Source organism: Micropterus salmoides, unplaced genomic scaffold (genome assembly GCF_014851395.1).
Source record: "Micropterus salmoides isolate LMB-PRFRI ecotype aquatic unplaced genomic scaffold, ASM1485139v1 Ms_hic_scaffold_1, whole genome shotgun sequence".
In the NCBI taxonomy this organism is placed as follows: domain Eukaryota; kingdom Metazoa; phylum Chordata; class Actinopteri; order Centrarchiformes; family Centrarchidae; genus Micropterus; species Micropterus salmoides.
Window position 1 is genome coordinate 24,541,497 of NW_024040040.1, and position 14,150 is coordinate 24,555,646.

At 41.6% G+C, this 14,150-nt stretch overlaps 1 protein-coding gene across 1 annotated transcript; it reads right to left on the reverse strand.

The window, feature by feature from the left end:
• Window positions 1-7,974: 7,974 nt before the first annotated feature.
• On the reverse strand, window positions 7,975-11,063 carry LOC119905766 (C-C chemokine receptor type 3-like; the record flags this gene model as incomplete). The annotated part of the gene is given in 1 exon segment (XM_038723081.1): window positions 7,975-11,063. A coding segment is annotated over 1 exon segment (859 nt), but the record flags the coding sequence as incomplete, so codon positions are not given.
• Between the last annotated feature and the right edge of the window lie 3,087 nt (window positions 11,064-14,150).

Sequence of the window (14,150 nt, forward strand, 5' to 3'; positions counted from 1 at the left end):
ATAATCAAATATCTTCCACAATCGAACCTCAATGGTTGAACGGTTGTACTGTTCTAAGCATTTGGTAACAGGAAACAATTGTCACATTATTGGTCAGGATATTTATACATTTAACGGCATTTCCGATGAGGGCATGTAATACTTATTTCGTCCACTTGGGGGAGCTCAGGATACATGAGGAAAGCTTGGATTAAATCAAAGATCGTCTCTCCTTAGGAACTGGGGAATTTGTTGATTCATCCTTAAATTCAAGCTGACAGTTAAGAGTATAGTAAAACATTCCTTTGTCATCATTTCTAAAGAAATTTTGTAGGAAAGTATTATGAACAAGCATTGATTACATTAGATGAAGGAGTGTCATGCTGAAAATAAAAACACTGCACAAGTAACTTCTTTTCAGCACTAATATCAACAACAGATAGCAACAACAGTTAACATAACTACTCAAATAGAGGCAAACGTAATCATGTAACTAAAGATTTAATTAAATGTTTTGAGTCTTTGGAGACTGCAGTCCTTTGTCATCCAAAGTTTGGCGTCTGGACCATGTCACACTTGGGTGAGACAGGGGTTTTCCTTTTTGATGTGGTAATAAAACAAAGAATAAGGTCAGTTGCCACGGAAACATGTGTGGGGGGGCCAGTTTTGATAGGCTGTTTAGGGAAATGCCAATGGCTGGTTCGTGTCCCTTTGTCAGTTTAACAGTCAGGCCCCGCGTTATCAGCTTCGGAATCAAAAAGGTGCCAGTTTTATGGTCGGGATAGCACTTAGAGAAAGCAACTTTGACCCCTCCCCTTCTTCTCTGGGGAGGAGAAAGGAATTTAGGGTAGCTCCAAATTTATTCAATGTAAAATGCACAAATCCACACCGTTGTTCACTACACTGATAATAAGGAATTGCAGTAATCCAGCCTAGAAGTAACAAATGCATGGACTAGTTTTTCTGCATCATTTTTAGACAGGATGTTCCTGATTTTCGCAATATTACATAGGTGAAAAAAGGCGGTCCTTGAAATTTGCTTAATGTGAGACTTAAACGACATGTCCTGATCAAAGATAACTCCAAGATTCCTCACAGTGGTGCTGGAGGCCAGGGCGATGCCATCAAGGGAAACTATATCTTTAGATAATGCGTCACGGAGGTGCTTAGGCCCCAGAACAATAACTTCAGTTTTATCTGAGTTTAACATTAGAAAATTACAGGTCATCCAGGTTTTAACATCCTGAAGGCACATTTGAAGTTTAGCTAACTGATGAGTTTCATCTGGTTTGATCGATAGATATAACTGAGTATCATCTGCATAAGGAATATTTCCTGATAATATTGCCTTAAAGGAAGCATATATAAAGTGAAGAAGATTGGTCCGAGGACAGATCCTTGTGGAACTCCATGACTAACTTTGGCATGCATGGAGGACTCATCGTTAACATGTACAAACTGAAATCGATCTGATAAATAGGACTTAAACCAGCTTAGAGCGGTTCCTTTAATGCCAATGAAATGTTCCAGTCTCTGCAATAGGATCTGATGGTCAATGGTATCAAATGCAGCACTAAGATCTAATAAAACCCTCCCCGAGAGTTGACCTTTTCACATGTAAAACCCAGAGACATCGCCTGGTGTTGGTAAGGACCGAAAGAGACTCAATCAGACAATGAATCGCTTAAGGATTGTGTATTCAGAGAGCCTTAGTGAACCTTTCTAGCCGTAAAGGTGTCACTAAAGACAGTCCACAGGACAGGAAAAGGGGCGATCTGACCCCTTCTCCCTCCAGCAGGTCACCTCCAGCCTCAATCTGACTCTTTTCTCTCCACAGAACGGCTGAGCCATAAACCACCATTTCATTCTCTGATAACCTGTGCGATAAGCCAGGAATGCAGAGAAGAAAGACCATAAAAACCCCTGTTACTCAAACCAAGCAAGGTTCCAGTATAACTGTGTTTATTCTGTTTAAATAATAGCCTTGCTAAGTGAGCAGCAGTGTTAGCCTCTGAGTTTAGTAAGTAATAACCCTGTTGTTATCCTTTAGTGATGTTTGAAGACTAGCAGACCCATAAGAAAGTAATCTTGAACTAGTTTTCTAACCTCTTTCTGTGTTGTCTTAAGTCATTCCTGTTACTCCCTAGTAATCACTGTCTATTCAATGCTAACTAATGCTTTAGTTAAATGTTACATATACAATTTCTTACTAAATTATCCATGGAAACGCTCGTAGGCATCACCAGCCTCTCAGTTAAAGTGGAATGTCTACTCTTTTCTTGTGTGACCCGAGCGCCACCAAGGGGACAAGAAAGGTATAACACGCAAGTGTTTAAAACTCGGCTTACACTGACAGAATTGTTAAATAGGCCTAACTATCACCATGTAATTGCATAAACAAAATTTTACTGTCATGCTTACATCTAAATTGTCTCATGAGTTAAAACCAGTAACCAGCAAGTATACTGAGGACATGTAATCAAGCTTTGTTACGTTTTATATAACCATTATAACCTTTTTCCATAGTGTTTAGCCTTGTTTTAACTGTCTTTATCCGAATGTTTAGAACTAAGTATTTTTCCAAATGTCGATATTGTGGAGAGAGAGATCAAAGAGAAATACGCGCAACGTATATTTCTTTATCCCAAAAAGTTAACACCTTAGCGACGTTTGGGAGACCATCCCCAACATTGACGTCACTACCTAGCGGGATCAATAAAAAGGCCCTGCTGTCTTTTGTTCCAGCTTCTTGCCTCTTCAAAACTCTTCGTTTAAACTTTCTTGAAACTAAACGTATACGTTCTCATAACTTCCTTTACTTTTGAAATTCCGATTTTTGTTTCGTACTTAAATCTCCTTCAGACGAGCTGAGAAAGTTACGACCCTGAATTCCAAATTTCTCAGCGGGAGATTTGATTTTCTTTATTCTGTTTGGAGCTGCCTGTTAAACCTCAGCAACATTAAATAGCCTATATTCCCGAGGCCTCGCGAACCTACGGTGAATGTGTGAGTTTATTTGATTTTGTTGTTGCAACCTCATCCGACCGTTGTGAGCAACTTTGGACCAGAAACTCAGAAGCCTTCATTTATGTCCTTGAATAAATGAAACCACGGCTCTGACGACAGAACCCTGAGTGGGCCCTATAGCGACACCAAACGAACTGAGATCAGAGCAAAAGCCTTGGCTGACAGCCCGTTGCTGCAAGCGCTTCCCACAAGAGGACTCCGGACCCAATCCACCGGTTTCAACCCAACTCGAAAACGCCACTGGGGTCGGGCCAGAACCGACTTCCCGAGCCAACCGGCAGTCGAGCCTCGCCACGGGACCTGCGGCAACGGTAGGCCAAAACAAACAACACTCTGTGACTCGTTGGTGTTCTATGGGCTCCATCCACAGTTAATAACCCTTAGATTACCAAAACCCAATTTCGGTCATTCGTTCCCTCATACTCGTAGAATTCTCTCCCTCTACAATAAACTGAAATTCAATCGAACCTTACATAGGCTACCCTGTTTTAGTACCTCCTTGTTGTCATATTAACTGTTATCCCTGTAATATCACCACATTTACCCACAATTGTACCCTCTTTTGTTAGTTAATAAATTCACTTTGAGCACAGCGATGTATGTGTGTGTGTTATTCAGAATCTAGAGTCCCTATACATAGAACTTACGCTCAGATCTGAGACTGACTGATTGACCTTACGATTTCAGAATAACAACTAATGAATTAACCGAACTCTGTATAATTCTCAGGCTATACTCAAGGACCTAAAGCCTTGGGCGGACAAGCAAATCTTTAGGTGGTGCTCCTAATTTCGAGGTATAAATTAATATTCCCGGAAATATTAATTTTCATAACTGTATTAAAATTTTACGTAGCCGAGGTCTGCTACACAGTCTAAACATATATCTGGTTCTACAGCTGTTTCTAAGGTTCCTGAGTTTAGAGATAATTCGGGTCCAGTTGAGGGCAGGTCTTGGTGAATTTTGTCTCTAATAGCTAGAATTTTATCATTAAAGAAGCTCATGAAGTCGAAACTACTGAGAGCTATGGGAATACTTGGCTCAATAGAGCTGTGACTCTCTGTCAGCCTGGCTACAGTGCTGAAAAGAAACCTGTGGTTGTTCCTATTTTCCTCTATTAATGACGAGTAGTACGCTGCTCTGGCATTACGGAGGGCCTTCCTATAAGTTTTAAGACTATCTTGCCAAATTAAACGAGAATTTTCAGTTTGGTGAAACGCCAATTCCTCTCAAGTTTCCGCGATATTTGCTTTAATTTGCGAGTTTCAGTATTATACCATGGAGCTAACCGTCTTTGTTTTATTATTTTCTTTTTTAGAGGTGCTACAGAGTCAAGTGTCATTCGCAACAACAAGATGATCAATTGGGGAGGGACTGAAATTAGCATAGGAGTCCTTTGTTACTTTGTGACTTGATAATGAATTTAGAGCTGATGGAATCGCATCCTTAAATTTAGCACTGTCAGACAGACATCTTGTATAGAAATTTTTGCCCAATGGCGTGTAGTTCAGCAATACAAACTCAAAAGTTATCAAACAGTGGTCGGACAAAGAGGGATTCTGTGGGAACACTATTAAATGTTCAATTTCAATACCATATACTAAAACAAGGTCGAGGGTGTGGTTAAAACAGTGAGTCGGTTCATGAACACTCTGAGAGAAGCCAATGGAATCTAACAGAGCGATAAATGCAGTACTGAAGCTGTCATTCTCAACATCCACATGAATATTAAAATCCCCTACAATAATAACTTTGTCCGTTTTAAGGACTAAAGTTGACAAAAACTCAGCAAATTCAGATAAGAATTCAGAGTACGGGCCTGGTGCTCGGTACACTATAACGAAGAGAATTGGTTGCAGTGATTTCCAACTTGGGTGCGAAAGACCAAGAACAAGGCTTTCAAATGAGTTATAGTTTAGTTTAGGTTTAGAGCTGATTAGTAGGCTAGAGTTGAAATAAGTTTCAAATAAGACTCAATGTCGCCCGCTCTGGCCCCAGGGATGCACTTAACTATGGCCGCTGGCTTCGCTAACTTCACGTTTCTCAAAATGGAGCTGCCAATGATCAGAGTTGGTTTCTCAGCGGGTGTGTCGCTGAGTGGGGAGAATCTGTTAGAAACGTGAACAGGTTGATGGTGCCCCATGGACTTGCTTACGACTATTCCTCCTTCGGACAGTCACCCAGCCCCCCCTTCCTGGCTGCTCAGGAAATCCCGGGGGACGGCTACCAGAGGCTAACTCAGGCCGTTCCGCACCGACTACCGGGGACTGGCTAGCTACAAGGTGCGGAGCCGGGCTTCTAAATCACTGAGCCTCGCCTCCATGTCTACAAATAAACTACACTTATTACACGTACCATTACCGCTAAAGGAGGCAGAGGAGTAACTGAACATCTGACACACCGAGCAGGAGAAAGTAGGAGAGAGAGAGGGAGAAGGAGAAGCCATCGCTAGCTGCTAAGCTAAAGTCGCTAACGGCTAAGCTAAAGTACGGTGGCGTCAGCTACCAAAACTTTAGAACAACTATGAGATTGAACAGCAGTCACTAAAAGATGGAAAGAACTGTGAGTGCTTAGGCAAAATTACTGTAAGAATAAGTGTTTAGCGGACAGTTGGCTGCTGTAATCTAACAAATGTAACTGTTATTTAGCGAGAGCAGCACAACACGGTACCAACACACAAGCACCGGAAACGGAAATGAGTCGACACGCTTACCGCAGTACGTCAGCAGTCAATAGTAACAATATTAACAATAAAAAAAAAATCAACAATATTCAGGGCAAATAGCAAACATCTACTTTGATGGGGGGCGGTAAGGGACCTGGATAATGCATAGGGGGGCGCTGTCCCAAAAAAGATTGAGAACCACTGAGTTAGAGGCATAAATTCACATTTTTGCCAGTTTATAGTATATCCTGACAGCTTTCCAAAATTTTTAATTTGGACCAATAGTGGTGGGATGGACTTTTCGGGCTGCGATAAAAACAGGATTACGCCATCAGCGTACAGCGCTATATAATGATCTATTTTGCCCAGATGTATAGGGATAATTTTTGGATTACATCTGATGCTTATTGCAAGGGGCTCAATACACAAAGCAAACAGCAGAGGGCTCAAAGGGCAACCCTGTCTAACACCACGGTACAGACTGAAAGGGTTGGATCTGTCTGAGTTGGTGAGAACTTATGCGGTTGGATGCGCATAAAGCATTTCTACCCATGAGTTAAGACTTTAAGACCCAGGCCAAATTCCCTTAGTGTTAACAGCATATATTTCCAATCAACCTGATAAAAAGGCCTTGTGCGCATCAAGCATAAGTACTGCAGACTTTGACTTGTTTTCGTTTTCTATATACAATATTTAATAACCAACGGACATTATAAAAAGAAAACCTCCCGGGGATAAACCCCACCTGGTCCGGATGTATTATAGTTGCAACATGTTTATTTAATCTATTTGCTAATATTTTGGTGAACACTTTGACATCACTACCGAGAAGGGCAATAGGTCTGTAAGATGATGGATCGGTCTGATCTTTATCTTTTCAGTATTAAAGAGATGTTTGCCGTATATAATGAATCTGGTAATTTTTTATTCTTTATTGATTCTTTGAACATCCTCAGTAAGAGGGGGGCCACATCATCAATGAATGCTTTGTAAAAATCAATGCCAAGGCTATCATGGCCAGGTGACTTTCCGCTTGGGAATACCTTTATGGCCGTGACAACCTCCCGTAATGTAATTTCAGCATTAAGTACGTTTTGAGCGTTGCAGTCTATTTTAGGAAGCGGGAGGGAGCGCAGGAATTGAAGAATATCCTCTTCCGCTGCAGGGCTATAAACTTATTTATTTCAACAGGTTGTGTAACACTAGAGCTCGTCTGACTTTTAATTTCATGGATAGACCTGCTAGCCTGCGCCCCTCGTAGCTGGCGTGAAAGTATTTGACGTCGATCCGACTAAATCCCTAGGAGGAGTTCGTTAAAGTACGAAGTGTGTAAATCATCCAAAAATGGCCGTAAAATTCAAAATGGATACAATATGGATACAATGAATACAATAAAATACTTCGACTGGAGCTACTGTAGCTAGCACACCCTCCTAGAGTGTGTGTGTGTGTGTGTGTGTGTGTGTGTTTGTGTATTATATAACATTAATCATATCAGCCACCTCCCTAGCTGCTAGTTAGAGGCTGCCGTAACAGTGAGCTGGTAGCTTGTTGTTAACATGCAGGTCACACTAGCTGAGTTCCCTTTTACACTGTCAATAGATTGGATTATTCTGCAGTCAACAGGCTAACACTACACCATGGGTGTTTTTGTGTCCCTGTGCCTCCCCCAGCTTATACTGAATTTCTGCTGCACAAGACAGTCAGACTCATCTAACTTTTCCCTGGTATTGACTTTACTCACATATCAGAGAAAAATGGAAGGAAAACCCTCTTATCTGAACACATTACTCTCTGCTGAAACCCCTATTCATTCCTGACAGCTTGATTTCCCCTCCCTCTTTCCTCCAGTGGAAAGAATGGCAGAAATTTAAACCTGGGTTACAATTTATCACCGAGCAGCATACACGGTAAATTTTAGCAGTGCCAGAGAAGGAAAAATTAGGCGCTGATACAGGAGGGTAGTTTGGCAGGTGATCTGCCAGAGAAGGACCCACAGGACCACACTGACAGAATGTAATAAATGATGAATAATGGTGTTTACAACCACGGGGGGTGAAATTATATCATTAATATCATTATTTTCATGTGCAGGATATATTTGCTCTTTAATCTCAAAATAAAGAGCAGATCCAATATACAGAACATATTCTTGGTTATGTGTCCAGATCAGTAATGCAACCAGGAGGTCTTCGAAACATGAACATGGAAATCATGTTTTTCAACTACGCAAACCCTTCATCACTGCTATCTAAAATGAAAGTTATCAGGAAACAAGTTAAAGGATTTGAAAAACAGAAACATGTAGCCAGCTATGGATTTATTGAAATAGCTTAGATACAGACAGCAATGAGTGAGAGCCAAACCAAACCAAACACAACTGTGAAGCTTTTAACTCCCTTTTTTGGGAGCAGCACCCTCACTGTGTAATTTCCATCTAAAATGTGCTTGATAAATGTTTGATAAATGAATCATACTTTTAAATCATTTTCCAAAGAACATGAGTCATTATAAACACATCTAATAAATGCAAATCTTTAAAAAATAATACCAGCATAAAACATGGACAAAATCAAAACACAAATAGTCCAAAGCAGGTTCAAGGTCACGTGGAAAATGACTGGACAATGAGTGTGCACACTTGATTCATTGTTTTTGGAGAAGCGCACTATATTAGGATAGCCTATAGATGATCTAATGTCAGGTGCTATCTTACACTAAGCACAAATACGTGTTTGTTTTTTTTTTTACAAATCATAGTGACATTTTAGTAAGGTGTAGTAGCATTAGTATCAGCTTTGGACAATCCAAATTAAGGGTTACCTGGAAAGTTCTTTATCACTTCAGTAGTATAGTACAGAGCGGGAGGAGAGAGAACACACAGTAGCACCATGCAAGTTCCACATAGAGATGTAAGGTAATGTGGCTACTAGTAAGGCAATATGTATGTATGTAATTACACAGAGCTAACCACTTTTGGCATAACATTCAAATCCCTTTACATGTAGGGATAGGGTGGTTGTATTATGTCTCTATCAAATAAATCTTGTCTTAAAGCTCAAAATCTCTAATTCTGTCATGCTTGCTGGTGCAGATAACTTATTATGTTGTGTGAAAAATGTGCAGTATGACCAAATGTGGGCTGACACACTTAAATACCATAGTTTCATTCACTGTGATAGGCAAAGATGATCATGGTGAGCAGGAGGTTTGTAGCAGAGATGACCAGCAGCTACTTCTTAATAGCACCAGAAAACTTGGCCTTTGTTTAACATCATCAGCGCTGTCAATAATCTCTTCTGCCAAAGGATGCTTGCAGGGAAAAAACGGCCCAAGCTGACCATAAATAGTTCTCCACAAAGTGTCTCAAGGCAGAACTATAACTTTAACTAACTTTTGATATAGTTGTAAGCGTTCATAGTAATTATGTTCATATTGAACAAATCTGCAGCACATCATCTATGTCCAGTGTCAATGTTGAGTGCCTGTGCACTTTATGTAGCTAAGGGGAAGTAAGGAGTAAGGTTCCTCTCTCCTCCTCTCCCTCTCCATCTGTAGGCATTCTTATCCCATTAATCCATGTTACTAACTCCACTTCTTCCCTCTCTATCAGTCATTCTCGTCCTTCTCCTCTCTCCTTCCACCAATTTCTGCAGGTGTTTCTGGCTTCAGAGCTGTGGGGTCTGAATCTTTGGGGTCTGCATCTGTGGCTCCCTGCTGCCCCCATGTACTTGCTCGACACCAGCTGCTACAATTATAATTAGCCTTTTATTATTATCATTGACATTGCTATCATTACTATTACTATTTTTCATTTTCATTGATCTCTGTACCACTACCACCTTTCCTGTTATTTTACATCTCAAAATGGAACTTGCTATCTCTCTCCCTCCAAATATTCCACCAATTACTGTCTTACTGTCTGTTCCTAACCTTAACCAAGTGTTTAATTCCCTAAACTTAACCACACCTTACTTTTAGGTTATTTGCCATTGCCAAAATATTTCCCTACTCTTACCATAGCCACAATATTTCCCTACGCTTACATTTTTTGTGACATGCACAATGCAGAATGTCACCAAAACGGATTTGTAAATGAACTGCTGGAATAGGAAAGCCACACAAGACCAAACCTTGGAAATCACTGGTGCATCATGTACAAACAGTTCAGGAAAAGACAGAAGAAAAAGATTTGTATATGCAGAGCAGGAGTGGAACCATCTCTAAACACATCTCCTAAACGACATGTGAATGGTGAAATTAGCAACATAGCTAACCAAACTGTGTCATATCGAAATGTCTCATGAAATTTTTATACAGCACGTATTTGTTTCTCACTAGGGTTGGGCACAGAAGTCGGTTATTTCAGTTTTAATCCTGCTATAGGCAAAACGGTGTCCCTACTTGTATTTCGTTACTTTCCACCGCTACAATCTAAGAAGAATACAAACTCTTACAGCTGTTTGTTGTTCAGTTGTTTTTAAACCCATTGTTGAACACATGGCACTACTGAGAAACAAACATCTCCCCTTCCTAAAGCTCATTTAGTGTACTTTTTGTGGACATATTGGTTCTGCTCTGTTGACTGACAGAAACATGCCTCTTTAACCCGGGGAAATGTTTCACCAGCAGCTGTCTAAAATAGTTCTGAAACTTTTTCCCAACAAATGTGTAGAAGATGGGACTGATGCAAAAGTAAATGTAGGCAATATTACGAGTGACATGAAGAGCATAGCCCCTTTTCTGTGATTCCTCACAGGATGTAGCTTCATCATGCATCAGCAGTGCAATATTGAATGGGGTCCAGCAAATAAAAAACAACAGGACAATGATGAATATTAACCTGACTGTCTTGAACTTGGTAACTATCTTGGATGAAATGACAGTGATAGCAATCCTAACGTAGCAGTAGATGATAACAACCAGAGGGAAGATTAAAAAAAGGAAAAGTTGAAGGTAAAATCCAGATGCTCTCAGCAGCCTCACATTAATATGAGATATCTCACCAGGATAGTCATGACAGTATGTTTTGTTGTCAATAAAATAAGTAAATGTGGTGTGGAGAATCATTTGCTTGACACATGCCAGGCCACTGACCAGCCACACCACAGCGCAGGAGACTACTGCATATTTTTGATTCCTCACTTGTGACACGTTCAAGGAGTACACAACTGCAAGGTGTCGGTCGAAGGTCAAAAGAGCTAGAAAAAGGACAGAACTGTAGAAGCCCAGGTAGTAGACACTGCCAACAATTTTGCACATGACTTTGCCGAAGATCCAGTTGGAGAGCTGCATGTAAACACCCATGAAGGGAAGGCTGCTCATGAAGATCAGGGAGGACACCACCAGGTTCACCAGCAAGATGTTGGTTACAGTGTTCAGCTTCTCAAACCTGGGAAAAAAAACAACAGTGCTTATAGGTCACACGAGCATTTTTGACTGTTACTGTTTCACACTAACTAGAGGTGCTTTCAGTGGAATCCCTGCATGTGTGATTGGTTGGTGGCAGGGAAGTAAATTTGGACATCTTTAACTTATTAAAATGTGGCATAATATGTCTGTCCACAAAACTTGGAATTCTGTTAACTTCCCCTCCCTCCTCAGAGCTGGCCAGCTCCACCCCCTCCCCTCCTCTCTACATCACAGAAAGTAAGTCGACGGTCTTTTCAGGAGGCAGAAACCCCGCAAAGCAGTTGGTCCGGACTCTGTCTCCCCATCCACTCTGAAGCACTTTGCTGATCAGCTGTCTCCGGTGTTCACAGACATTTTTAACACCTCATTGGAGACATGCCATGTGCCAGCCTGCTTCAAAGCCTCCACTATCATCCCTGTCCCCAAGAAACCAAGGACCACTGGACTAAATGACTACAGACCCGTCGCCCTGACCTCTGTGGTTATGTAGTCCTTTGAACGCCTTGTGTTGTCCCACCTAAAATCCATTACAGACCCACTCCTGGACCCCCTGCAGTTCGCCTACAGAGCCAACAGGTCTGTAGATGATGCAGTAAACATGGCCCTTCACTACATCCTCCAGCACCTGGACTCCCCAGGAACCTACACCAGGATCCTGTTTGTGGATTTCAGCTCTGCTTTTAACACTATCATCCCGGCCCTGCTGCAGGACAAGCTCTCTCAGTTGAACGTGCCTGACTCCACCTGCATCTGGATCACTGACTTCCTGACGGACAGGAAGCAGCATGTGAAGCTGGGAAAACATGTCTCTGATTCCAGGACCATCAGCACCGGTTCCCCTCAAGGCTGCGTTCTTTCCCCCCTTCTCTTCTCCCTGTACACCAAAAGCTGCACCTCCAGTCATCAGTCTGTTAAGCTCCTGAAGTTTGCGGACGACACCACCCTCATTGGGCTCATTTCAGGTGGGGATGAGTCCGCCTACAGGTAGGAGTTCGACCATCTGGTGACCTGGAGCAGCCAGAACAGTCTGGAGCTCAATGCTCTGAAGACCGTGGAGATGGTTGTGGACTTCAGAAAGAGCACAACTCCACCCTCCCCCATCATCCTGTGTGACTCCCGAGTCACCACTGTCATGGGCACCATCATCTCCCAGGACCTCAAGTGGGAGCTGAACATCACCTCCATCATCAAAAAGGCCCAGCAGAGGATGTACTTCCTGAGGCAGCTGAAGAAGTTCAGCCTGCTGTGGTGTATAACATATGTGCATTTGACCATTACAGTTTAAAATAATACTCTAGCAGCTGGAGAGAGGCTCAGTGAACTCTTAGGGGAAGTAATGATTGATGGGTGTGCAAAGAGTGAACCCTCCTATGGAATTTGACCTCTGACCCAGTGTTAGGGGGAGTAGAGATTAGTGTGTATGAAGGGACTGAACCCTTCTATGGTGTCTAACAGATGTTTTCACTTATCCTACAGCACTGTACCCTTATATGGTATTTAGCAGATACCTAAACATGTCCTATATAAGCTGTGTTCAATGTACAGAGAGAGTGGCCATCGGGCTGGGTCACTCTCCAAGCTGCTGCAGAGCTTGTAATTGATGCTGAATTCCTTGATGTAATAAACTTTTATAATCAAGAACAGTGTCAAGCGGATTTCTTCTCAACACATCATCGCAGCATTATTGTTCGGACACCACACTGCCAAAGACAATGATGGTGCACTTCTACACTGCCATCATTGAGTCCATCCTCACCTCCTACATCACCATTTGGTACGCTGCTGCCACTGCCAGGGACAAGAGCAGGCTGCAGCGTATAATTCGCTCTGCAGAGAAGGTGATTGGCTGCAATCTTCCTTCTCTTCTGGACCTGTACTCCTAGAGGACTCTGAGGCGAGCAGGAAAGATTGCAGCTGACTCCTCCCACCCCGGACACAAACTGTTTCAGACTCTCCCCTCTGGCAGGAGGCTGCGGTCCATCAGGACCAAAACCTCTCGCCACAAAAACAGTTTCTTCCCATCTGCAACTAGTGTCATTAACAAGGCCCGGGTCCCCTACTGACACTCCCCCCATACAATGTGCAGAGACATACAAATGTCTCTGCACATGTAAATACTGTTTCATCTCGTGTCGGGCACAGACCTGGCATTTCGCACATATTTGTTGTTGATTGTTGATCTTTGTTGTTGTATATTTTTATGTTGTCAGTTTATATATTTATATGTACACAATATTCTATTCCATTGCGTTACTTCTGCATGGCACAGACCCAGAATAATGCACATGTATATATCTGTAATGTTGTTCTTCCATTCCATATTTATTATATTTCTACATTTGTTTATGTTGACTGTATGCTTGTCTACGTGGAAGCACCTTATCACCACAGCAAATTCCTCGTATGTGTAAAACACTACTTGGCAATAAAGCTCCTTCTGATTCTGATTCTGATCATTAATATGTAAACAGCCTTTTTGAAACTGTTTTAAGGTCTCGTTATTGGTCCCTGATTCCAGGATGGTGCCCTGTATTTATTAATGTTCATTAATAATATCTTTGAAATTCAGCTAATGACCAAACCTGCACCTATGTTGATCCCCAACAAGAAAACTCAAAATACTTGAAATAGTCCTATCCCGGGCAACATAACACTCCAACTTCCTAGCAGTACAGCGAGCTGTTAGATAACAAGCTGCACATGTACAACACCTCAACAAAGGTAACCAACTATATTGTAGTCACAGTTGCTTATAACATGATGAAAAATGACTGACTTCTTTGTCTTTCTGTAACAAAAAGTTTTTGACAATGTGAGTTTGTTTGGCTGCTCTGTAAACAACAAAAATGGCCTGTTGTTACAGCTCTTCACATGAGGCCCATGCATACACTTGCTTCCTATAACTGATTGTTTGTGACAGATTCTTTTCCAGTTACAGCTATTGTCTCTATCATGTCTGTCATATATGTAGCACTGTGGGATGAAGAGGAACAATATTTCACACCTCTGTGTGTTTTTAATATATTGGGAAAGTGACAATAAAACTTAAACTTTAAATTTTAAATGA